At 40.9% G+C, this 27995-nt stretch overlaps 2 protein-coding genes across 2 annotated transcripts; both read right to left on the reverse strand.

Annotated features, from left to right (window-relative positions):
- Positions 1-17165: 17165 nt before the first annotated feature.
- On the reverse strand, positions 17166-22945 carry tap2a (transporter associated with antigen processing, subunit type a). Its single transcript, XM_073483052.1, has 11 exons — positions 22384-22945; positions 22035-22149; positions 21820-21950; positions 21383-21588; positions 20889-21086; positions 20643-20771; positions 19999-20187; positions 19645-19818; positions 19068-19227; positions 18628-18764; positions 17166-17660 (listed from the first exon to the last, which is right to left on the reverse strand). Exons 1-11 carry the CDS (start codon positions 22895-22897, stop codon positions 17433-17435), a joined length of 2181 nt encoding a protein of 726 aa, XP_073339153.1. The 5' UTR covers positions 22898-22945; the 3' UTR covers positions 17166-17432.
- Positions 22946-23149: 204 nt separating this feature from the next.
- psmb9a (proteasome 20S subunit beta 9a) lies at positions 23150-27787 on the reverse strand. Its single transcript, XM_073483063.1, has 6 exons — positions 27527-27787; positions 27342-27409; positions 26741-26872; positions 24885-25014; positions 24141-24282; positions 23150-23955 (listed from the first exon to the last, which is right to left on the reverse strand). Exons 1-6 carry the CDS (start codon positions 27575-27577, stop codon positions 23828-23830), a joined length of 651 nt encoding a protein of 216 aa, XP_073339164.1. The 5' UTR covers positions 27578-27787; the 3' UTR covers positions 23150-23827.
- Between the last annotated feature and the right edge of the window lie 208 nt (positions 27788-27995).

Below are 27995 nucleotides of genomic sequence, written 5' to 3' on the forward strand. Positions count from 1 at the left end.
TCCAGGTGAAGCCCGACGCACGGCTTGGAGACCGGACGCATTACGACTTCATGGTATGTGTTTGATGCAATGAAACCTCCGAAAAAGGATTAAAACAAGACTTTGAAGTCGGATCTGAATGAACATGGACGGCGAAGTTGCAGTCAATGAAGCTCGTTTCGCAGTGGATGCGCCGCATGCAATTAAGATAACTCGTCTTTTATGAAGCCTTTGAAGTTCGTGCATGTTTCAGAAGTTGTGTTGCACAAGTTGGATGTGTAAAGTGGACATTCTTTACTCATTTGCACACAATTTATGCACTGCTTTGCTGAAGAATGGCCGATAAAAAGGAGTTTATTGATGCGGCAGATGTGGAAAAAAAGAGACCAATTAAGCTGACGGAGAGGGCGCTGGAGGATAAGCTGCACAGACTCATTGCATCCAGAAGAGCTGTTTTATCCAAGATCACTGGTAAGACGAGAGAAATTGAAAATTTGATGAGTGATGATGACAATCTGCAAAAAGTGCAAATGTGCATGGACAATGTTTTTTGTTCTCTGGTCACGGAGTTTGAAGATGTAACTTACCAAGTGTGGGATCTTCTGCCAGAGGAAGAGAAGAATGCAGATAAAACCAGTTGGGTTGAACCTAAGATGCAGACAGTCACTCAGTTTGCTAAAAATGTTGAAAAATGGATGGATGCTGTGAATAAAAGCAAAAAGGAAAAAGAACATTTGTCAGCTACTGTTGATGTAAATGATGATGTGACTCCTGAAGATAGTGCATCACAAGTGTCGGTTAAACCATCAGGGAAAAAGAGTTCACTTTTGGGACGCACATCTGTCACATCCTCCAGAACATCATCAGCTCGTGCTACTGAAGAAGCAAAGTTAGCTGGACTGGTAGAACGTGCTGCAGTTTTGAGTCAAAAGCAAGAGCTTGAGATGGAAGAAGCACGCATCAGAGCCAAGCTGGAAAAATTGAATTTAGAAGCAGCTATTGCAGAGAAACGAGCTACAGTAAAAGTTTTAAAGGAGTATGAGCGATCTGAAGATGGCATGAACAGCTATGTCCGCTCACATGCAACAAGTGGAGCCCAAGTAAGGAAAAGTGAAAGGAGACCATCTTCCCTCACAAACCAGCCTGCAGCTGAAATGAAGATTCCTTTCAGATTGTTTCAAGGTACAGAACCACAGGTTGTCAGGCCAAGACACACAGACAACAGTGACAGACAAGAGCGTGACAAAAACAGTGATGGCATTCTCCAAGTAATGCAAAAACAGAATGTGATTACAGAGATGTTGGTTACTCAACAGAAACAAGCTCAGCTACCAATTAAAGATGTTGCAGTGTTCAGAGGTGATCCACTTACCTACCGATCGTTTATTAGAGCCTTTGAACAGGCTATTGAACAGAGAGCTGATAACGATCAAGACAAGCTGTATTATTTGCAACAGTACACTGCAGGAGAACCACAAGAGCTTGTGCGAAGCTGTGAACATATGCCACCGCGCAGAGGATTCACAGAAGCAAAACGACTGCTACAGAAGCATTACGGAGATGAGCTTATGATAGCCAGTGCTTACATTGACAAAGCTTTGAAGTGGCCACAGATCCGATCTGAAGACGGAAAATCACTCAGTGCATATGCTTTGTTTTTGACTGGTTGCCGTAACACAATGGAAGATGTCGAGTTTATGGAGGAGATGAATAACCCGACGAATATGAAAATAGTGGTATCCAAACTGCCATATAAGATGAAAGAAAAATGGCGCAACGTGGCATATGAGATCCTGGAAAAGAGAGGATACAGAGCAAGATTTGCTGACTTGGTTACGTTCATCGACCGTCAAGCAAAAATAGCCATGGATCCACTGTTTGGAGACCTCCAAGACAGTCGCACATCCGCTTCAGGAAAAAACAAAGAAAAGGAGAGACCTTTTACCAGAAGTGGACAGAAAGGAAGTACATTTGCAACTAACATGTCTGTGGAGAAGAAAAAGACAGATGCATCGGTAAAACAGAACACCTCCTTTAAAGCAGCAAATGCCTTTGAAACACCGTGTCTCTTCTGCCACAAGAATCACATGTTTGAATTCTGCATGAAGTTTAAAGAGCTAACCCACAAAGATCGTGTTGATTTTTTGAAGATGAAGGGGTTGTGTTTTGGATGCTTGACACAAGGCCATCTTAGCAAGACCTGCAAGAAAAGAATAGTGTGCAAGCAGTGCTCACAGAGACACCCAGACGTTCTTCATGTGGACAAAGAAGGCAAAGAGAGTACAAATATGTCAACTAAAGATGAAAACACTTCAAGTGAGGAGATCTCAGGCGCTCAGAAGTCTGCAACTCAAGAAATAGTAGGCTATACTGGGGCCGGAGAAGTTGACTGTTTGTTGTCTATTGTTCCAGTGAAAGTGCGGTCTCGGAAGGGTGGAAAGTCTATCAAGACATACGCCTTCATGGACCCTGGCAGCACCGCCACTTTCTGTACAGAGGAGCTGCAAAGGAAACTGAACATAAAAGGAAAGTCAACTCAAATCCTATTGAGCACGATGAGTCAAGACAAACCGGATGGACAAAAGCTGATGAACAGTTGCATGCTCTCAGACCTGGAAGTATGCGGTTTGGAAAGCACAGAATATCTACATTTTCCAAAGGTTTTCACACACAACAACATTCCTGTTCAGAGAGAAAACATCCCCAGACAGCAACATCTGCAAAAATGGCCATATCTGAGTGAAGTGAACTTGCCACACATTGATGCCAATGTTGATCTGCTTATAGGAGCCAACAACTCAAAGGCAATGGAACCATGGCATGTAATTAACAGTCAAGATGATGGGCCATATGCCATTAAAACAGTTCTGGGTTGGATGGTTTGTGGACCTGTAAACAGTGAGAGCAAGTCCATGGAGAATACACCTCACTACAGTGTGAACAGAGTCTCCGTGGCAGAAATAGAACAGCTACTGGTCCAGCAATATAACACAGACTTTCCTGAACGTTGCTACGACGACAAGGAAGAGTCGTCTCAGGAGGACAAACAGTTTATGCTGGCAGTGCAAAGAACAACAAAATATGAAAATGGACATTACTGTGTAGGTCTTCCTTTAAAGTGTGACACAGTAAAAATGCCCAACAACCGCTGTATGGCAGAACAGCGAGCTGCTAGTATAAAGAGGAAACTACAGAAAAATGAAGTTTTTCTTGAAGACTACAAGGGGTTCATGCACAGTCTACTCGACAAGGGCTATGCAGTTGAAGTCCCTCAGGAGCAGCTTAACCAGAATGACAACAAAGTCTGGTACGTCCCTCACCATGGGGTCTATCACCCCAAGAAAAAGAAGATTCGTGTGGTCTTTGACTGCACCGCCACGTATCAAGAAGTATCCCTGAACGGTGCATTACTGCAAGGCCCTGACCTCACCAACTCGCTTATTGGTGTCTTAGTCAGATTCCGTGAAGAACCAATAGCGATGATGGCTGATATAGAATCAATGTTCTATCAGGTGAGAGTTCCCGAAGCAGATGCCAACCTGCTGAGATTTTTGTGGTGGCCGGATGGCAACCTGCAAGCACCACTTAAGGAGTATCGCATGGTAGTTCACCTGTTTGGTGCGACCTCCTCCCCTAGTGTTGCTTGCTATGCTCTGCGTAGAACAGCAGAAGATAGAAAAGACACAGCTGCTCCAGAAGTTGTTGAAACAGTTCAACATAATTTTTATATGGACGATTGTTTAACATCTGTGAGTTCAGAAGAAAAAGCTGTTGCCTTGGTAAAAAACCTGCGAGACCTGTGTGCAGAAGGAGGTTTTAACCTCACAAAATGGGTGAGCAACAGCAGAAAGGTTCTATCATCCATTCCTGAAGAACACCGAACCAGTGAGCTGAAAGAGCTTGATCTCACTCATGATGCTCTGCCCATTGAAAGAGCTCTCGGTGTACAATGGTGCACAGAAGAGGATTCTTTCACCTACAAGATCCAGGTACAGGACAAGCCAAGGACCAGAAGAGGAATTCTGTCCGTCGTAAATTCCATCTACGACCCTCTTGGCTTCCTGGCGCCAGTGGTGCTTCCTGCTAAGCTTCTGTTGAGAGATCTGTGCAAAGAAAAGCAAGGATGGGATGAAGAAATAAGTGGATGGAAAGTTGATCAGTGGTGTAAGTGGTTGGAAGATCTCACTCACCTCTCAGACTTCAGCATACACCGATGTGTTAAGCCCCTGGATTTTGGACAGACATCAGAAGCACGGCTGCATCATTTCACCGATGCAAGTGAAATCGCCTATGGTGTAGTGTCTTATCTTGTGCTGGTGAATCATCAGGGAAGAATCCATTGTGCTTTTGTGTTTGGGAAGTCTAGAGTTGGACCACTTAAACAAATCACAATTCCAAGACTCGAGTTAACTGCAGCGGTCATCGCAGTTAAAGTGGACAAGATGCTGCGAGAGGAAATGCAAATTCCACTTCAGCCATCCCTTTTTTGGACGGACAGTACAACGGTCCTTAGATACATCAACAATGAAACAGCTCACTTCAAGACCTTTGTGGCAAACAGGATTACTCTCATACGAGAAGCGACCAAACCACAACAGTGGCGATACATCAGAACATCAGAAAATCCTGCTGACCAGGCCACAAGAGGAATGAAAGCGAAGAGCTTGATCCAAGGAGAAACATGGATAAAAGGGCCACAGTTTCTGTTACAGCCTGAGAGTGAATGGCCAGAGAGACTGGACAATGTGACTCAAAGCCTGCAAAATGATCCAGAAGTGAAAACCATCACAGCAAATGTCATCAGTGCTGAAGAAAAGTCTGATCCTGTGAACAAATTGCTCCAGTATCATTCCAGCTGGGACAGACTGAAAGGAGCAGTTGCATGGCTTCTGAGAGTTAAAGGAACATTGATCCACCTGAAAGAGAAAAGAAAAGAGTTGCAACACGCTATTCAGCAGACAGAAAAGGACCCAGAGAAACAGAGAGTGTTTGTGCATCAAAACATGGACAATTACAAATCTGTCATGGAAAAGAAAACATTAACCTTGGATGAACTGAAAGCCGCAGAATCAGAAATCATCAGGCACAGTCAAAACCAATGGTTTCCTGAAGAAGTGAAGGCTCTTCAAAATAAGTTGCCTGTGAAGAGAAATAGTCAGCTATACAAGCTTGACCCGGTTTGGAATGAGAACATCTTGAGAGTAGGAGGCCGGTTGAGCAGCTCCGCCATGCCACAGGATGCAAAACATCCAGCTATTCTCTCAAAACACTCGAGAGCTGCCACTCTGATCCTGCAGGATGTTCACAGAAAAATTGGTCATTGTGGACGCAATTACATGATGTCACAACTAAGACAAAAATTTTGGATACCTCAAGTAACCTCAGCCATCAGGAAGCTCATATCAGAGTGTACAGTCTGCAGGAGACTACGAGGTCAAGTTGGAGAGCAAAAAATGGCAAATCTCCCGAAGGATCGTCTTTTGCCAGACAAACCGCCTTTCACGAATGTAGGCGTTGATTACTTCGGACCTTTTGACGTGAAACGGGGCCGGGGAACTGTCAAACGCTATGGTGTAATGTTTACATGCCTCACCATTAGGGCTGTACACATAGAAGTGGCAGACAGTCTTGATACCAGCTCTTGCATCAACGCATTGCGCCGTTTCATAAGTAGAAGAGGCCAGATTGAAATAATGCGCTCTGATAACGGCACAAATTTTGTTGGTGCAGAAAAGGAACTAAGAGAAGCTATCAAAAACTTGGACCAGACAAACATTGAAAAGACTATGCAGAAGAAGGGCATAAAATGGATCTTCAACAGCCCTGCTGCCTCTCACCAAGGAGGAGTTTGGGAGCGGCAAATCCGCACCGTACGGAAAATTCTTGGTGCCTTGGTGAAAGAACAGACTCTCACAGATGACAGTCTTCAAACCCTCATGTGTGAGGTGGAAAATATCATAAATAATCGGCCAATCACAAGCACTTCCGATGATCCAAATGATATCGAACCCTTAACACCTAATCATTTGATACTGATGAAAGTGCAGCCCAGTATGCCACCGGGAACATTCAACAAAGATGATCAGTATGCCAGAAGACGATGGAGGCAAGTGCAATATCTTGCCGACCTGTTTTGGACAAGGTGGACTCGTGAATATCTGCCTCTCCTCCAAGAACGCCAGAAGTGGTCGCAGTTGAGGAGAAACTTCAAACCTGGAGATGTGGTGTTACTCGTCGACAATTCAGCTCCACGTAACACATGGATAATGGGACGGATTCTCCAAACCATACCTGATGCCAGTGGAACAGTTCGCAGAGTCAAAGTACACACCAAGAACACCACTCTGGAGAGACCAGTAAATAAACTGTGTTTGCTTCAAGAAGCAATGTGAAGACAAGAAGATCACATACTGAAAAGATGTGAAGAAAAGAAAAAAAAAAAGGGACTGATTCATAAGAGTTTGAGACAATACTTTATTGATTTTTGATTACTTATATTGTTTAATGTAATCTCATGATTGTTTCAGTTTATGGCTCTGTATTTGAGTTAATTTATAATGCTTAATCTTCCTGCTTAATCATTAGGGGCCGGATATGTAGGAGCCATAATGCACAGTTAAAAACGTACATGATAACTTATATTTCTAAGTTCATTTAATTTTATGACTGCATGTTATTCTGTGTATTTAATATGACGTCACAGACCGCTTCCGCTTTAGTGTTGATGAGAGCGGCGAGGAGGAGACAGTTTTTCTACGGAAAGCCAAGGAAGAAGTGGATGTAAATTGTTTGTTTATTTTTCATAAGTAAACCTTTTTTGGAAACAAGACATCGCCTGGTTCTTTCCTGTAAGGATACCTCCCCTCACCCTCTTATGTGGCTTTTTGAAAGTTAGAAGGAAAGCCACGACAGTCAGTGCCTTGACACAATATGAGCCAGGTGCACCAAACATGCTGTCATAGCTGTTGATCGGATCAGGTTTTAGCAGACAGGGTGAAATACTGTTTCTTTGAAAGGAGATTATCTCAAACCTTGTCCGGGAATTAAGATTACTTATAATTAAAGGTGATCTTGTGATAGGACATTAGTCCTGATTAGTAACATCATCAGGAAAAACATCTGACCAGATATTATAGATTAGGTGTTAAATTATACCCATCATGTAATATGGCCCTATAACAATACTTTTAAAAGCAAACAGTTTCCATTTTCAGCAGAGACTTTGTGTGTGAGATCTGCAGTTCAGTAAACTGCCAGGCTTGACTGCTGTTTCAATGTGCCATCTAATGACCACTCCAGGTAACTACAGTTCAGGTTATTGAAATATGTTGTGTTATGTCGCCATCTGGTGGTCACTAAACTTGTTAATAAACAAACATGTTTCACATTGAAATTACATGTTAGTTTTCAGTTACATGTAGGCAGTAAATGATGATGTAAAATGTTAATGCATATTTAGTCTGCATCAGCACTGTTAGTGTGAAGCCTGTAATTGATGATACTTTAGTATTTTTATTTTGAAAGACTTTGATACCAAGCAAGCTCATTACAATAGCAGTGTTAACACAGCATTCTTTTAAACTAATGTTTCATTAGGAAAAATAGCGGATATAAAAAAATCCAACAAAATATAATAAGAATATTTTTTGTATCATATCTGCAACATTATATTACAACTTCCTCCTCCTTAAAATTTACCTCCACTGCCACTCAGCAAGTAAACGCAAAGAGATATCTGCTTGATTTTACTTATGAAGTCAGACTGCTGACTCTCCATCTTGGCTTGAAATACATTTTAGAGCACACTTTTATACAGAACGAGGACTGTGGATTTTGTATCACTTACATGGAAAACACAAGAAAGGATTTTTGAAATGGGATATACGAACGGGAGAAATTATTCCACTATTTCAATATTAGCATTTCTGTTTTGGTCTAATGTAGAGTTATTGTTAGAGACATGTTTATTCTCAATTTAACATAAAAAACGAAATGTGAGTGCTCCCTCATGGGCTTCATTTTTTCATATACAGATAAAATTCTTACATCAGCAATAGGCTTTTGTTTTGGTCATTTAAACAGCCATAATGTCTGTCCCTGCTGAAGTACCTGTGAGAAGTCCTGCTCCTTGTTGCCCCTGTCCTGACTACTTTGACCTCCTCTTCATACTTCTAATATTAAACATGTCAATCCTTTCATAACTCAAGAAGTACAGAGAGCATAATTTGCTACCAGGTCCTGGTGTAGTGCTTGACAGGGGCTCTGTAGAGGTCATGCTCCTTCTCTATGTTGTGGATGATGTGGTTTCCCTCACTTAACAGCCTGGGGTTTCTTGTGAAGTCTGCACACGCTACTTGCATTCACCCTGCTGTTAAACAACAAATTATAAGGCAGACTATAAGTCAATACATTAATACGCAGATACACAGACTGTGAACTGTAAGATCCTAATTATTTGGGATTTCAATATCCACTTAAATAAGCCTTCTGACCCTCTAAGTAAAGCTTTTTTGGGTCTGCTCGATATTTCTAGCTTTACTCAGCGCGTTCATGAACCTACTCATTCCAGTGGTAACACTCTGGATTTGATCCTTTCCCATGGATTAGATGTGTCAGCCCTGAATGTTGCTTCCGTCTCCTCAGCTGTGTCGGACCACTCTCTTATTACATTTGAAGCGTCATTAGCCATTAGTCGTCACATCAGCTCGGCAATCATAGTGACACTCAGTTATAAATTGCCTGGGGTCCTGGCCCCTTTTGCGACTGTGACAAAGCCTGTGGAAAAATTCACCTGTGAAGTTAACTCAGTACTCGTTTCTCTCCTCGATTCTGTGGCACCGGTCTCTACCTAGACAACACGACCAAAGAAATCTTCTCCCTTACTGATGAAACCCGAGATCTCAAACAGGCCTGCAGGAAAATGGAACGTGCATGGCGAAAATCTAAATTAGTCGTTTTTCATCTTGCATGGTGTGATTACAAGCGTGCTCTTAATGCTACTAGAACAGCATATTTCTCTGGCCTAATAAACAATAATAAACACAATCCTAGATTTCTCTTCAACACTGTGGCTAAACTTACTCAGAAACCACAGTCTGTGAGCTGTACATCCTTTAATGCAAATGATTTCTTAGATTTCTTTTGCAATAAAATTGATGATATTAGAGTCAAAATTAATTCATCATCTCTGGCTTCCTCATCCTCAAAGCCAACTACCTACATCCTGGACCCCCTTCCGACAAAACTGTTTAAGGATCTATGGCTCATGACAGGTGTTGTCCCTGCTAGTTTTAAGTCTGCTGTGGTTTAGCCTCTACTTAAGAAACCACACCTTGACCCAGGATCTCTAAATAATTATAGGCCAGTATCCAACCTTCCCTTCTTCTCCAAAATCTTAGAAAGAGTTGTGTCCCAGCAACTTTCAGGCTACCTAACTATAACAATCTCCTGGAACCTTTTCAATCAGCTTTCAGAGCCTGTCACTCCACCGAAACTGCCCTTACTAAAGTGGTAAATGACATCCTACTTACTTTAGACTCAAACTCTACCTCAGTGCTTCTGTTACTAGATCTCAGCGCTGCGTTTGACACCATAGATCACGGCATATTGGTAGACCAACTTGAAAGTCAATTTGGCATCTCTGGCCTGGCTCTAGCCTGGCTAAAATCTTACCTGTCCGAAAGAACACAATGTGTTTTTTATAATAGTACTACATCAATATTTACTGAGTATGGAGTTCCCCAGGGCTCTGTTCTGGGCCCTTTGCTCTTCTCTTTATATATTTCACCTCTCTGCCAAATTATTCGGAGTTATGGAACACATTTCCACTGCTATGCAGACGACACTCAGCTGTATGTGCCCATCAAAGCTGATGATAAATCTCAAATAACGAAATTGGAGACCTGCCTGTGTGCAGTGAAGAACTGGATGTCAGAAAACATCCTGCTCCTAAATTCGGATAAAACTAAGATGCTGGTCATTGCTCCCCCTCGACAGAGACACCACTTTGATCTCATGACAGTAACTTTCGACAATTGCGTTATTTCTCAAAGTTCAACTGTTAAGAATGTAGGTGTTACTTTTGACTCTAGCCTCTCTTTCGATCAGCACATAAAAGAAATTACCAAGATCGCTTTTTACCACCTGCACAATATAGCCAAAATTAGGTCCTTCCTGTCCACGGCTGATGCAGAGATCCTGATTCATGCCTTTGTTTCGTCTAGGCTGGATTACTGCAATGCCTTATTTTCGGTCTTCCACATGGGAGCACTAAAAGTCTTCAGATGGTTCAAAATGCTGCAGCTAGAGTCTTAACACGTACAAGAAAATTTGATCATATTACACCAATCCTAGCCTCACTGCACTGGCTCCCAATACATATAAGATCAGACTTTAAGGTGCTGCTGATGACATACAAAACTGTACACGGCCTTGCCCCGTCGTACACAGGTCAGATCTTATTATACCGTATACTCCAACTCGTGCATTACGCTCTCAAAATTCAGGGCTCCTGATGGTTCCCAGGGTTAAGAAGAAGTCAGCTGGCTGTAGGGCTTTCTCCTATCGGGCCCCCTTCCTCTGGAATAACCTCCCATCTGATATTAGACAATTTGGCTCTATTGACGCCTTTAAATCTAAACTCGAAACCCACTTTTTTGACTTAGCCTTTAATTAGTCCTTGACATCGACTGCTAGCTTCCTCGGTGGGTTGGTCTCAGTCTAAATGAGTAAGCTATAGTATTAGACTCCACATTGTCCTGCCAACGAGTAATAATCTGCTTATTCTGATTAACTTCTTTTCAACTTCATTTCTATAACTTTGTTTTGCTTTCTGTTCCCACAAGCTGCAAACTGTGTCACTTTCACTCTCTATAGCTTCCTCCCCCTCTTTCTCCTCCTCCTCCTCCTACTCTCTTTTCATTCAGGCTCCTTTCTGATGGACCTCGGGCCCCAGGGACCATCTACCTCTCCTGGCTCCTACAGCCCCACATACTGTCGGATCTGGATTGTCACACCCGGGCTCTGTTGGATCATTCCTCTCCTTGTTTCACTATCTCCTTATAACTGTATTCCTGTAAATTTTGAGGCCTCCTCATTCTGATCTCTCTATTTATTACTAATTATCCTGTGTGGCCTGCCCTCTTCCAGGTCACCACGGTGGACAGGAGGTTGTGTGGCTCGGGCACCACCTGGTGATGCCTTGTCCTGCTCAGTCGTCTCCTGGATCCACATACTTTACACATATAATTTGTATCAGATTTTCTGTCAATGCAACCTGTAAACTATGATTGCTGTTCTTTCTGTACATGCGACATCTATTGCATGTCCGTCCTCGAAGAGAGATCCCTCCTCTGTGGCTCTTCCTGAGGTTTCTTCCATCGTCTTTTTTATTTCCCTGTCAAAAGGGTCTTTTTTTTCCCATCAAGATGGCAAGTTTTTCCTCACTCGAATCGAGGGTCTAAGGACAGAGGATGTTGTTCACTGTACAGACTGTAAAGCCCATTGAGGTAATGTGATTGTGATTTTGGGCTATATAAATAAAATTTGATTTGATTTGATTTGATTTGAAGTGAACAGAAGTTACATTTAAAGTCTACAAAGAGCTACATAAAAGGTCATTATTTTCACAGAGACGCAAAACAATGCAGCATAAAATAGGTTGCATTGCTTTTTAAACCTCCAGAGAACTTTATTTTATATTCTAGACTAATGCAGATCCTAGGGTTTCAAGAGATAACGTATGTCAGTATAGAGAAATCGTATGAAATGACACAGAAGATAATTAGATTTTTTCCATTTGGTGCAATGCTGCAGAGGCAACAACATGTGTTTGAATGTTTTATTTATATACCCTCAATAAAACACTTGAACAAGCGATGACGATATTTGGGACAAGGAGGATTTTAACAACCTACTAAAGCCACAGGGAGAATAGACAGATAATTGTATGTTAAGGGGTTCATTAAAACTGTAAGCAGTTTGAAAGTTTAAAAGCATAATTTGACAATATCACAATTGTAATATTCTCTATGTGCGTGTTTCAACACTTAAGTTATATGATTGATTAGACAGCTGCAATTTATAGATGTGTGAGGCATCATCACTACTTTGGGTACTTTAGGACCTGGGATATAATTTAAAATGCAAGTGAGTTTGAACAATCCCTTTGTTAAATGGGTTTGTAATGTAAATCTGAACATACAGCATGTTTGAAGAGGCTGATATATTGTTCTCAAAGCTGCTAAGATTCAATAACATCTTATTACGTCATTTTATGTTCTGTTCTGTTCTGTTGTGTTATGTTATACTTATATACTTCTACAGTAATACATTTTATTCAGTTCTTATTTTAACCCACTTGGGGGCACTCGAGCTCTATCATTTGTATCGTCTGTAAAAGACTCATGGCTGCCAGATTACAGTTGCCATTTCACCAGACTGAGGAGTTACAGGAAATCACATGGTTGTCTGGTTGCATGGGAAAATGCCTGAGATAAACACTTGGGGTGCTGTTTTTCTTACTAATGCTGTTCATTACAACTCTGTTTTTAGTAAATGATGTCATCCTCTAGCCATACTGCAAGAGACATCCTGATAATCTGACTGTCCTTGTCTAAGCGTAATCTTATGAATCACTGTTAAATTGTCTATCTATAAGACAGTAGTGTGGTGGTGAAAGAGACTATAATGTAACTGAAATTTAATTTCTAGGACAAGAAAATGAAATCTCTCTCTTTCAGACCCTCTGCTAAAATATACATACCTCATACAATATATATATTCATGCAATCTAAAATAAACCAAATTACTTAGTCTTTAACCATGGGAATTTATCTCTGTCAACATTCCCGAGGCCTTGTAGGTTCAGGTGCTGTCACCTCTCAGAAATTACAAACATGAGATTTTCTGTGGCTCTGCACACACCACGAGACCTCCCACAGCACACGACAAAATCTATGCTGTTCAAAGAACTGAAAATACTGCTATGTAGAAATCTTGCTGAAAACCACATGTCAAACCACAGTGGTTTATTCGTCAGGGCTGATATTGTCAATTTGCAGCTAAGTTTTGTTGCTCTCGCTAGATGGCAGTCAAAAGCAAAGATTCCACCTTTGCTGGGACTTTTGAGATCCACCTAACTTTCACTAGTCAGTCAGGCCAGTGGCTTCCAAGAAATCACATGGCTGTTGGTAAAATTGCCAGATACAACCAACTGAGGCACTGTTGCACTGTCTTGAAGGCTATTTCACAGATCAGGGTTGTAATGTTTTTTTTTAGCTGACATAAGATCAGTTTCTGTTCACCCAGTTTTGCTCTCCGAACTCAAAAACAGACATCAGATCAGCATTTATGTGCAACCTTTGGTCACAAGACAGGACTTCCCCGAAACTGATCATGTAGAGTGTGTTTGCAAGGGTACTTTTGTCTTCATCATTAACTGAGGAAACCACACATCAAGGGCCTCACGCCTCAGAAGTAATCTGACAAACTTCTGCTCCAGTAAACGTTATAATTGCCACACTCCCTAGGGGAAGTTAGGGGATTCACAAAAAGACAGGGGGGGTTTACCTGGGTATAAAACAACAGAAAAGAAAAAATCATATCCGAATCCCTTCACCCCATCAGTTGTATCCTTTTCTATTCTGTTATGCAAACTCATTTGTTAAACAATCTGTCAAACAAAATGAGATGAAGTGTGGAGAAGAAGCTACATCGGTGTCATTTCTGTTGTCATTTATGCTGCATCAGTTCTGTTATTACTTTTGGTTTAAAGTGGAGAAGTGAAGCATCAGTATTATGTTACAGTGAAGCTTATCTTCCTGAAATGTCTTGCTTTTGATATGCAGTTTAGTTCCCCTGTGTTGTTGTTGGTTATTGTATTCTGTTGCACACCTGACCTGATGCCTGTTTGCATGACTCGTCACTGAAGCAATTGCAAGAACATAGACTGGGAGTAAATGAATAGTGGTGGGAAGTAACATTTAAGTACATTTATTCAAGTACTGTATTTTGGTAAATAAAATAAATAAATATATATATACATATATATATATATACTTCTATTCCACTATATTAACTGATATGGTTACTTTACAGATTAAGATTTAAAAACATCAATTTACAAAATAAAATATATTGTTAAAGATTAAACCCTTTTTTAAAATTGTTTTCAACCTTTTGTCATGTCTATTTGGTCCATTTGTTTTCCACTCTTAACTTCTGACATGTAAACATTAAAATGGTAATTACACATTGATGCAAGTATTAAAAATGTAGTCATATAGGCAACACATGCACTTTTAACTTGATACTTTAGGCACATTTTGTTGATAATACTTCAGGAGGATTTGAATGAAGCACTATTACTTGTAATGGACTATCTTCACAGTTCTGTTTTGGCACTTTTACTTAATTGAATTATCTGAATAATGCTTCCATCACTGAACATTTGTAGGACAGCAGGCCCTTTGGTTCTGATGAAACCTGATTTTAAGCAATCTATAAGGCCTGATGGAAGAGAGGACATCCTGTAATAAAATATTCAATGTTTTGATTAATACAAAAGTCAGTGTATCTCCATAAACAGCCACTTGTCCTGTCAAAGTGTACTTAGTGAAGGCTAACCAAACCAAATACAAACTACTAATTATTGCTCTGGATGGGGTCATTAGTCAGCCAAAATGTTAATCATCATTGAGAAACATACATACAGTCCAGTTTTTGCCATATTACATGATATGTGGCAGATTTATTGAATAATGCCAACAAATAAACACAAGCTTGACACTTAAAAGAAAAAGGAGTGCCAAAACCAGAATGCTTTCGGTCACAAGGGCTGGGCTGTAGTCTGGCTGAGTCAGGCAACCACTGAATATATAACACAGTAAAGAAAGAAAGTGAAAGAAAGAAGCGAAGGGACTTTCCAGCTTGGTGTGACGGTATGGTGCAGAACTGGTTAAGTACAGGCTTGTCGGCACATCCAAAGACACACATGCATATGCAGTAGTACACAGTGCACACAGAGGTTTGATGAGGCACATGAAGATTTTCTGTTACACACAGTGATAGATGCAGCCACAGGGTCATGATATACTTTGCCTTAATTGCCCACATTTCCCAACTTTCTGAGCACGCTGTCGGCCATTTTGTGTTGAGGGTTTTGAAGGTCTCATCCTAAGATGGCGGCAACTTTTGGCATCGGCTTACCCACTTTGTGCCCTCATGCCTTTGTAACCCGCAGGTGGCACATAATTGCTGATGGGAATCAGCCAAGTTTACCGATGAGTCACTGTGCTGTAAACCTTGTGTCTCCAAACTGTCCGGTTTGTAAGAACAATGACAAATAGGTTTAATTTTAGCTAGACCATCACACATTTTTATCAGGCGATCCAGGGGACTTGCATGTTATCCTTTAGTGAATGTTCAAACATGAAAATATGTTAGGAGACATTTACATAATACGCACGTTATAATATTGTAGGTCATGCCAGCAAAAGTCATTGTTACAACGGCTACTTCTATTTAGTCATTTTGCACATTTTGCTCCTGTCCTTTCTTTTTTTAGTGTTTAACATTTGGCCCTTTCAGACCTGCTTCTCTCCCCTGCATACCAGACGGCTTCCCCTATAATGTACCAAATCATTTAATGTACCATTCAGTCTTAGTGGTCCAACCGGTATTTTTTCCTGTTCCTGACCACAGTGTGTTATTGGTTTTGCCTGCCTGCTACCAAACTTTGCTTTAAACTTTTACCAAGTGAACAGTTGAATACTTTCAATTGCTCTGTCTCTGCTTGAGTTCACATTGTTGTGTTAAGAACAAGTACAAACTATTTTTGAACGTGACATGTTCTACATATATTTATAAATAATATATAGAGTTTTTAGTGTAATATCCTCATGCCAAAGTGTAAATTATGCTGCTCTCTCCTGCATCTAGATATCATACACCCCATATTTTTACAAATCCCTCTTAGATACTTGTGCTGTACATGCACTTACAGAGCAGTTGCAGTCATAATTGATGTCACCAGCACGGGTACAGTTGTGCATTACAATGTGAAATTAACAGGGAGACAAAAACAGAAGAAAAGGTCATTCAAATCCAGAAGAAACAAATGCCTGACTTGTGTGACACAGCATTTCAGCCGCCATTTTGTGGATTCACAGAGGTCTTGACAAAATGGTGACACACGCCGCCTAAGCTGAGCCTGATCTTTGTCGATAGAGGGAGTTGGTGTTTTGACATCATGCAGCACTTAATCTCATTGTATTTTACTGTTTATGACAGCTATCACCAGGCAACTTTCCAAAAAGCCTCACTGCCAGAAAAAAAAACAACCTGTCAGTAGTCAGGGACTTTCCAAGTTAACTCAAACAGTAAAACCCGACCTTCACCTTGTACCACAGTCAAGTGGCTTAAAACTAGAAATATGATTTTACATTTTTTCCTTTTCTTTATTTAGATATATATATTTTTATAAGCCACCAGGGGCTTGAAAAGTGGCATTTTCCAGGCAGCATATTGCAGTAAATAAATACAGTTATACAGTATATATACAATTGGTATGTATCAATCATTTTAGACAACAGATACAGAAAAACCCAAATTTGCAATTAACATACTCAGTAATACTTGAATCATTTAATGTCATTTTAAAGTTATGTGCTCTTTCTTCTTTTCATTGGAGTATAAATCAGGCCAAACAATTGGACTTTTATCAAACCACAAACACATTTTCACTGTGGATTAAAAGCTAAACTACACTGAATGCTGTACTTTTATTTTGGTATAATTCTTTAATTATCACTACATCCTTGTAGTGGCATGTAGGAAAGTGTTTCCAGACCGGTTTTTAATTTACTTTTTTTACTGTGTGTGGAGCAACACTGGTGCCGTTGTTCTCCATGTTTATTTTTAATTTATGTCACTTTACAAATAAGTAATACAAGGCTTGAAAAATATAATCATGTCAGATAAGGTTTGACTGATGTTTTCCCGTCAACTGAGGTCATTGACTGTGATCCAATATGCCTCATGCCTTTAATTTGGGACATAGCCATGAAGCAACCTTTGGCCACTCTGATCATAAATTAAGGTTTATGGAGTCAACTGTGTGCTGCCATGTCAAATTTCTATTCGTCTTCACCAAATACCAGGAAATGGAACAGAAAAATAATACAGTGTTGACACATCCATCAGAAAATATGTTTAATTTGATTAATTTACAAAGGGCAAATGTAATTTTAACAGTCTGCAAAATGAAAAAGTACAGATGCAGTCGTGATACAGTCATGATTGCAAGGCCACAACAACAACAACAAAAAAAGGTCCATATTGTTTAATTTTCATTATTTATACAAAATATTTACACATACTCCAGCTTGCTCCTTCTGTTGTATTTACTGTCTAACACATGCATACACAACAATTCTGTCACAGTAGCCTATACATTAAGCCACAGCATCAGGTTGTCTCTGTGGTGAGTTTCCCTCAGTGAAGAGCTTCTCTCTCAGTTTGTAGTAGCTCCCCTTCCTGTCCATCAGCTCCTGGTGAGTCCCTCGCTCCTGAACTCTGCCGTCACCAATAACAACGATCTGGTCTGCCTTCTCGATGGTCTTCAGCCTGTGAGCGATCACCAGCAGGGTCTGGTTAGGACAACTAGCCAGGGCCTGCTGAACCTGTGCAGAGTCAGTGACAGAAATATTTGTTATTTTATCATGTGGTGTCCAACTCTTTTTCGGTTGAAGCAGAGCTCAAGATGATAAAAGAATAACAAATAAAACAAACAAATAAAAAAAAGTTTGAAAGCTTTGTAAAATGTAAATAAAAACAAAATGCAGTCATTTGCAAACAAACTGTGTTTACCAAAGTGCTCCTGAGCCAATATAATAACATCCTTTATACAATCACGTGTTTCACAAAGTGGTGAACCTCGGCCCAACCTTGCTTGTGAATGACTGAGCCTTTTGAGGATGCCCCTTTAATACCCAATCATGATACTAACACCTGTTACCAATTAACCTGTTTACCTGTGGAATGATCCAAACAGGTGTTTTTGGAGCATTCAACAACTTTCACAGTCTTTTGTAGCTGGCATCAAATTCAGAATAAGCAGATATCATATCAAAAATCAATGAAGTTAATGACGTCAAACAATAAATTAATTGTCTTTGTACCATTTCAAGTATACATTAAAAGAGATTAGGAAATGATCACATTCTCTTTTATTTCTGTTTTAGACTTTAGACTTCATCAAGGTCATTATGTATGTAGTTTAGACCTCTGTGGACACAGTGAACAGGAAAAGGAAGTCTTATTCTTTGAATGTTTTGGTTTTATTGGGGCAGTTCTAATTGATTAACTGAGCATTGATGAGTGAGCACATTTTTGCACTTGTGCAGCACTTCCTCTATATATCTATCAGATATTTAATATATGTTGTATAGTGAGAGGCTGCAGGCGAACACTTGCAGACAGCCATTCATAGATTAATTCCCTCTAGTGATAAAAGGTTTTCAGGTCTTCATCCTCATATGAATCACTTTTTAACTGAGGGTGTAGGACTTGTCTGAAACACAAACCTAGAGGCTTCAGGCCCTGGAAGTAAAATGACTAAACATCTATGTGTTAAAAGTTGCAGCATACCTTATTTTCACTCTCAGCATCCAGAGAGCTGGTTATTTCATCCAGGATGAGGACCTGCGGCTGTCTGACCAGAGCTCGAGCAATGGCGATCCGCTGCTTCTCGCTCTTGGACAACTGGCTGCCTCCCTCACCCACCTCTGAGAAATGGACAACATTATAAAATCAAAACAGATCGAGGTTCAAGGTTCCAGGTTCAGAAAGATATAAAGATTTGACTGTATGGTCAACACTAACCCCCCAAAATATTGTATGTGTATTTTTGATCTTTATTATGCACAACTTTAATCTACATGAATGTTTAAATGAAATAAATAAAAGTAAAAAACTTTTCCTTCAACAATCTTGCTCTGCAAATTCCTCATTCATCAAACGTTCTTGCAAAGCAGGTTTCTAACTTCATGTAGTCATTCATGTTAAACAGCATGAAGGGTGATCAAAACCTGTATCGTAGCCTTTGTCCAACTGCTTGATGAAGTCGTGGGCGTTGGCTTTGCGTGCAGCTTCCTGGATCTCATCCAATGAGCACTCAGTGAGCCCGTAGGCGATGTTGTCTCTGATGGAGCCGGAGAAGAGCACAGGCTCCTGGCTCACCACTGCAATCTGTTATACATCCAAAAGTAAAGTTCACACTCTGATCTTTTTAGACTTTTAATTATATAATTAATGTAGTTATTCCATTAATATCAAAAACTAACATATTTTTCACAATTTGACTTTTTTTCCTCAAAATTTTGTCACAGCACCTGCCAAATTCGAAAAGAAACAGCTGATTCTTGATGGTCAAAACAATCACAGAGAGTTGAAAGTTCAAAGCTGTGTCTTTGTTGTGTACACCTAATTTCTTCAGGTGAGTCCCGTTACCACTGACTGAGCTTCTAATAAGATTGTTGAATGTTGATGTTGTATTTGTAAATATAAAACATTTTAAACACAGATAAAAGACAGGATTTCTTTAAGACAGGAGCTCCCAGCAAGGAATAGTGAGCATCAACCTAGAAAACAGTAATGATAAATTACCTTCTTGTGGAGGAAACGGTGGTCATAGGATTTCAGTGGTTCGTTGTCCAATAGGATGTCTCCATCCTGCGGCTCATAGAATCGCTGCAGCAAACTCGCACAGGTGCTTTTTCCCTCTCCAGATGGACCCACAAGTGCCGTCATCTGACCTGACTTCAGCTCCAAAGAAAAGTCCTGAAGCAAGAGGATATAATTGTTGGAATAAGAGTTTAACTTCAATATCTGACATTTATCCCATCAGACATAAAATCTAAATTTATGAGAGATATTGGTTAAAATTGAGTTTTGCGTCTCTAATGTGTATGTGGTTAACAAACTACACCTCCCTTAGTCTACCTGCAGTTGAGACCTCACCTGCAGCACTGTTTTGTCGGGGTACGATGGATAGGCGAAGTTGAGATCGCGGAAGCTGATGTGTCCCGTCAACCGATCAGGTTTAAGCGTCCCCTCTGTGCTGACCAGAGGTTTTCGGTCCAGGTACTCAAACACTTTCCCAGCAGCCCCCACTGAGTTCAACATTTCGCCAAAGATGTAGGTGAGTGTCTGGAAGATGGCAGTCATAAAACGGATCACTTAATAACACTGGTTTTCATTTAAAGAGTCAGAGTTGGAGTATGTTAAATACAAATGTTTTTGCAAGCAACAATATGTTTAATATAGTGTAGGAGAGGCACAATAAGTCTGGTTAGACTTGCTTAAAAGAGATGAGACAAAAGAAAAGCCTTCATGAAGACATGAAAGCTCACATCCTTCTTTTAAAACCAACATTTCTTTTTTCTGTTATCTTTTAATGTGTGTATGTGTGTGCTTATCAAAACCAATCAGTTGTTAATGGTTCGCCTTAACTTCTTTTTTCACAACATGCATATTCTCATTAATTTCCCCTTGTGTTTAAAATATGCCATATAGATACAGCTATAAATATTAGAGTTACTACTTTTAAGTGCTTGCAATCACCAGCCCTGACTCATAACAATCCATAGAGCATTATGGGATACCCTGATGTTGTCTCCAAGGTCTGACTGGTAGAGGATGAAGGAAACCAGGTTGCCAGTTGTCATCTGTCCACTCCGGATGAACAGCCTGCCGTAGTACAACATGAAGACCTGCATGGCCAAACCTGTCAACTACAAACACACACACAAGAACAAAATTCAAAAAGGTGATTTTCAACAATAAATCACAATTTTACTAATAATTTAGTAAATAGTTAATAATTAGTTAATAATTTACAAACTTCTCACCCTCTGTGCGAGCAGGTAAATAGCCCTGACAGTGTCCCGTCTGGTCTTCAGGGTGTGTGTGTCCATCAAGCGGTCATCATAGCGACGGGCCTCGTGTTTTTCTGTGTTAAAGCTACGTACCACACGAATACCGGACACTGCCTCATTTGCAGCCTCATTCGCTTGAGCTATTGAGTCCTGCACTGCGAGGGACAGCCTCTGAGGAAGGAATACAACAGAATGACAACAAATTTTGACTTAAATTGAATAAATTGTCTCAAATCAGGGCAGCCCTGCACAGTGGTGAAGGGAAATATATATATATATTTTAAATATCTATGGTCTTCAGATTCAACATCTAAAAATGATTGGCATTAGAGACACAGAAACATTTCATTTTAAACTTCATGGTTACTCCAATTAGCAGTACAGCCTAGATCTTCACACAAAATTGTTTAAACTTAGCTTCTCATATCTCAGTATTAATTCATTATGTCTTATCAACCTCTTTTTACCTGGTAATGTGTGTCGTAGATGTTCTGAATGAGGCATGTGATGGGCGTCTCCATCAACACGAGGAATGTGAGCTTCCATGAAAGAGTCATCATCAGGGAGATCATGCCCATTGTCTTGATGAATGTCCTGAGCAACACGTTGACATTGTTTCCCACTGTTCTTCCCATCAAGTTGGTGTCTCTAGACAACCTGGATGTTATTTCACCTGGCACAAAAAATGTTTAAGGAAATTACTTCAGTCCTGCCCTATTCTGTCGTATTTCTTTCTTCTCTTTTGTCTAGCTTGATCTGCTTGTCCACTATGTCATGTGTGGCCTCGTCCTTTCTTCTCCTGTCTTTTTATATTTAATGTCCAGTCTTGACTTGTTCTGTCTTTCACATGCACTGAGAAATTATTCATACAGTATAATGACATGTCATATTCAAAGTGGCTTACCTGTCTTTATGGTCTCAAAGAATCCAATTTCCTGTTTGGTCAGAGCCCCAAACAGCTTGACTTTCACTCGGCATGTGTAGGAATTGATGGCACAACTAAAGACACCCCCTCTGCAGCCTGCACTCACAGAGCTAACAGACCAATCAAAGAGAAAGTCAGTAAGATATTATGCAGAAACTGATGGATGAATGTGGAGGGAGAACATTGTCACACACCTGCCCAGAGAGAACAGGCCCATGAAGAGGACTGCAGATATGAATTCATTCGGCTGGTACTGACTGCCGAGGATGTCGATGACTCTCCCAGTGTAGAATGGGATGAACATCTCACCTGAGAAGACACACACAGACACACATAATGAGAGATGAAGATGTATCGGGCAGGTAATCAACATTAGACCCGAGAGCAAAGTACCAACTTATTGGAGGCTGATGTTTCTATTCCCACACAAACACTTGTACTAATACTGAGAATCTTAAAAGCTTTGAAATCACCATCTTCATCATCATCGTCATCATTATCATCATCATCATCATCATCATCATCATCATTTGTTGCACTCACAGAGAACAGCCAACGTCAGGAAGACAAGCCCGGCAAGCAGCAGGAGATAGTCGGGTTTGTACAAGTACAGGACTCTCATAAACAGCTCTCCGGCCTTCTGCTTCTTCTCTTTACCGGCCTCTGCATCGTCGGTGTCCGGGATGGTGATCTCCCAAAACAGTGCAGCAGCCAGCGACGCTCCGGCGCCCATCAGCCAGCAGCGCATATCCGGCAATAAGCCGCACTGGGTCTCCTCATGGTACAGCGCTTTGGTGCCGGTCTCTAACACCGCGGGCAGCAAACTGCGCGCTGTTATTAAACGGATCAGCAACGGTTTGAGGTGTCCGAGGCTGAGCAGAGTTACAGCAGTTAGTGCCAAACACTGAAGAACCGCGCAGACCCAAAGACGCGTAAAATGCCCAAAGACGCTGTTAGTCACCACAAATCCTGATGCGTAAAACAAGGAAAGGTCGACGCATACTGCTAGAATCAAAGTAATAACTTTGCGGATTACTGTTGCTGTATTGCCTGCCATCTTCCACGGAAAATTGTCCTCGTATGACCTGCTCTGCCGCAGTACCAGAGTTTTAGATTTCATCAGCTTTCGGTTTCGTTTTCTGGCACGACCAGGGGCTTCCCTGAAACCCTAACTGCAAAACAAAATATTTCTAATAATTACCATCACCATCATTATAATGACTTTATTATGACATCATGTGTCAGTGTCTGAGACGTCATTCAGACAGTATTAATGTATGGTTCATTGTAAAAACGAGAAATCAAACAGTAAAGCTTTAACGCAGATTTTATTAGTTTTAATGTTCATATATTTGACATTAAAGCATGTGTGTATGCACTATGATAGTTAGTATACAAAAACATGAGCAGGATTTTAATTATGTCCAGACCATCAACCAGGCATCATAAAGGGTGACATAATCCACAAAAGTGGTGCAACAAATTTCAGTTTTACTTTTTGAGAGAAAGTGTGGGAGTGTTTCTGTGGAGCTATTTGGAGAAAGAATGTCTGTATTTCTGCAGGATTTGTCAAAACACGTTTATTTTTATTTAGTCTGCCACTCAGGACCGTTAAAACATTGTTGTCTGAATAATGAGTGCAGGTTTCACAGGAAATGGCCTTGGATGACCCAGTGCCAAAATAAACAGTCCTTCTGATACACACAGTGACAGTTTCCATGTTCTCAAAGAAACTGCATGAGCTTTGTCAAAGGACAGAGGTAACAAAATATTTACCATCATCCCTCTGACGAGATCATTTTCTTTGTCATAATTCAAGTCTCTTAATGATGAGCCACAAACTTGATCAGGTCATTTTAACAAGCTGAATTAGTTGATAATAGAGTCAAGTGTTTCTGTGTAATGGCTGTTGTGAGCAAAACAAATACCTAATTGCATGCTGCACTACAGGATCTTGGCAGACTAGAGATGAAAAACAATATATTGATCACTGATCAAAGAAGGTGGGTAAGTCATTTCCTAGAATGACTTTCTCCTCTGTGCTGTGTTCATCGATGGTGACAATATAGGCCACGCCACCGCTGGAGCCATCACGGTTCATTGCCAAAGAGAGAGCTACAAGAGAGAGAAAGACAATAAGAGAAGGGGTGAGGAGACTAAATGAAATCATATTATAACTTTTTGATTTCATATAACATAACATAGTTATAACAGTCAGTCTGTACAAGGGGCATAAAACATCTGGATTCTTGTGCGTTCAAAACACTGATGAAAAATGCTCTCTGTAGAAAATAACTTACTGTTGACGACAAACTGCTGGCAATCCTTCTTGTTCATTCCCCTGCGATACTCAGCATCAACAAACCCATAAACATATGAGCTGCCAGATCCACCGACTGCAAAAGGTTGTCTTGTCAGGAGACCATTCAGGGTTGCAAACACCTGGGAGAGGTCAAAGGGCACAGGAACAGAGGGGAACAAGACAGATTGCAATGTCATTCTACGTGTATGGACACCTGTAACATCAAGTGTGTTGCTAGATTAGATCTTTTATTAAAAGTATCTAGCAGCAATAAGAAAACAACACAGCCATTCTTCCTTTTAACAAAACCTAAAGGTCAACTCGGCAGAAGTTGGAGAAACATTCATTTTGACATTATTAACATTATTTCTCCCTCTGTTTTCACCTTGGAAGTGTGTGTGTTTGTGTCATCATGGCAAAATAGGGTCCTGAAAACACATGTTGTAGCAGGACCTACCACAGAAGCAGTTTTGAGTAGTTTTCCTGGTGTTTTTATGTGTCTGACTGTCTGTAGACAGATTTTGTCATCGTGATAACATCACAAGTGTGTAAAATGCAGAGGTCGAAGGTGGGTGTGGTCCAACCTGAGTGTACTGAGTTCTCATGTAAAAATGTACTAAAGACTACTGAGTTCTCATGGGGAGGAGCTCATGTCTGGTATGATCCCATCACAACATGATCTCTAGTTTAAAGCTTAACTGTCTTGCCTCCAGACTGCAGCCAACTACATGTGCTCACTGACCTGTCCTCCGTCTCTTCTGTCCCAGCCGGCCACGATGAGATGCGCTGACAGCTCCTCCTTGTACTTGTAGGAGATGTTCTTCACCAGAGTGGCAGCTGAACGAACCTGTGGGTCCTCACCTATCTCAATACTGACATAAAAAGACATTACATATTACGTAGAGGACTGTCAATGTAATGAAACATAAAGTAATTCATTTCTGTGTGTCACAAGACAAACATGTAACTGCCTTAAAATGGAATGAGACTTAACTCTGATTCTAGGATAGAGAGGGAGAAGAGGATGATGACTGGGCTGGACACCTCTGTCTTTTAATTTACTATTTCATATATGTATTTTTATTACCACCCACGACAGCATCAGCTGGTAATGTTTTCACCCTGTGAGTGTGTGTGTGTGTCATCATGGCAAAATGTCATTTTTGTCAGCATGATAGCATCATAACAGTGCAAGATGCAGTCATGAAATGGGCAGCAATAGCTCAGTCCATAGGGACTTGGCTTGGGGACTCAAACGTGGCTGGTTCAAGTCCTACTTGGACCAGAAAAAGTGTGATGTGGACTAGTAATGGAGAATGCTAGTTCACATCCTGGGCATTGCCGAGGTGCCCTTGAGCAAGGCACCGACCCCTAACACTGCTCGTTGGGCACCGTGCATGTGGCAGCCCCTTCATTCATGTCCTCTATACACTGCGGCTGTGTCCAAATTCAGGGGCTGCAGCCCTCGAAGGGCGCATTTGAAGGCCAATTACATCACAACGCCGCGAGAAGGCTGTCCAAATTCGAAGGCTCCTTCAAATGCAGCCTGCACTTCCCTCTTTTTGGAGGACACACCGCTACTATCCTTCGCGGCCTCCCATATCCCAAGATCCTTTGCGCACCGCTGCTCAGTCCCGAAACAGAAGCGGAAGCAAGAGAAAATGGCGACATCAAGTGGCGCAGACATGACATTCAAATTTAAGTAATGGGTTTATACTCGGTTTTTACTCATTTGAACATCCAACGCCAGATATGTTAAACTTCAAGAGACTATAAAACCTCCAAAGTTTAACTTTCAGTTAAAATACGTGACGCTGGTACTGCTATGGTAAATATAGTTGTTATTCACCAATGGGTTCATGTTTATTTTGTAATGTTGATAATTCAATTTAGATTTGACACATTGTACACAATAAATGAATGTACACGCTTGATAGATTTGCACCAAAACAGACTTTAATGCATGAACACCTGGTGACGCAACCAGGAAATACTCCGAAGGCTGGACCGTCCCATTTAACAACGGTGGACGCGGCCTTCAAGGTCTCTCCGAAGGACCCGGCCTTCGTGGGCCGCAAAGGCCGCGTCCTTGAAGGATGCAGCCCCTGAATTTGGACACAGCCTGCATGTGTGTGTAATGTGAGTGAAAAAGAGAATTTTCCCATTGTGGGATTAGAAGGGATTTAAAAAAAAACAAAAAACAACAAACTTAACAGGTGTGTAGTTGAGACAGAAACGAAGGCCAAGCTCGGAGATGGGTGTGGTCCGACCCATGAGTAGTTGTAGTTATACTGTATCTACTGAGTACTCATTGGTCGGAGGGTTTTTTGTAAATATTTGTTCTGCTTCTTCAGAGTGAATTAAAAAAAAGCCAATAAACAAACAGACCAGATTCTCCCATAAAAGCATAGCAAGACTAAAGCTGTGTGCATTGTGGTTTAGGTAATGCTTCATCCCTCTGTCTATGTAAGTCCTTGCTCAATTGATCAGCTGTTTTTATGTAGCTGGTGTCAGGAGCGCACCAATCGGAGTTTGACTGTACATTGCCATTAAGTGATATTTATCAGGTGTGTTGGTCTGTTTTTACAGTGTATTTACCTGTGAACATCAAGCTGGTAGTTGACTATCTCAGCGATGGTCTGGGCGTCTGCTGCAGAGCCTGACAGAGCGCAGTAGATCTTGTCATGGAGGGGCAACAGCTTGTTCATCACCCTGTTCACCACTGAGGCCCTGGATGGGGAGACGAAGAGGGAGAGTGTGTGGAGGAGTTGATGAAGAGGGAGAATAGGAAGATTTAGGACATTTTAATCAGAAGATAAAGATCCTCAGTGACTGATGTTTAATGCCTAAACAAACTAAATAAGCACACTCTTCATTTCCAGGACTGAATAAACAAACTGACCTTAAAGGACAACACAACTCCATAGTGTTTTACTTTGTTTATATGTGGCGGACCCTGCCACCTTTCTAGCTTCAAACAGTGTTCTGGACCTTATTCACCTGTGAGAACAGCTTGTTTATTTCGTCATGGAAAGAACAAATAGTCCTGAGTTTGTATTATTGCCTTATTAAGATTGTAAATATGAAACATTCTGAGTTTGAATTTCTTCTCCAAAACTACATAATGCCCCTTTAATAAAGACAGACAGTAGTGGACACACACACACACACACACACACACACACACACACTAACTTACCCTGCAGATACACGGGAGTCAGACCCCAGCACGACCCCTCCATTATACTCGATAGCAATGATGGTCGTCTACAAACAGAAGTAAAGCCCATACATATTTATAATAATTGTGTCCCAGCCACAAGGTTTCACATCATCAACAGCCCCCTGAAGTCTCTCAGAAACATTAAAAAAGCTCATACTCACTCCTGTTTTCACCTCCTCAGACAACCACTCAGGCCCCGTTTCTTCCAACATGCTGCAGAGCCTCCGGTACCAGCCGCGACCGTGTCTGTCTGTCAGGGAAGTAAACGTGACAACACACGGAAACACAAACGTTCAGTGGAGCTTCTCTTGTCGTCGGAAACCTTTGTTACAGCTCTAACACCGTTTTCGACGTTTTACCAAATCAATTCTGCAGTCACACATCAGACAGCCTCCATGTTTTCCTGAATTAAATCGAAATTGAAAGTTAAACGGTTCCTCCTCTGCAACGAGCCGTGAACCACTCAGCTTGTATTTCGAGCAGTCTGGGTTCACTGTAATACACACACGTCTCATCTCAGTTAAAGGGGCACTGTGTAGTTTTGGAGACGAAATTCAAACTCAGAATTTTAATCTTTACAATATTAATGAGGTTAATAATACAACTCAGAAATATTTTTTCCCCCCATAA

The sequence above is a fragment of the Pagrus major genome, chromosome 16, assembly GCF_040436345.1.
Source record: "Pagrus major chromosome 16, Pma_NU_1.0".
Lineage (NCBI taxonomy): Eukaryota > Metazoa > Chordata > Actinopteri > Spariformes > Sparidae > Pagrus > Pagrus major.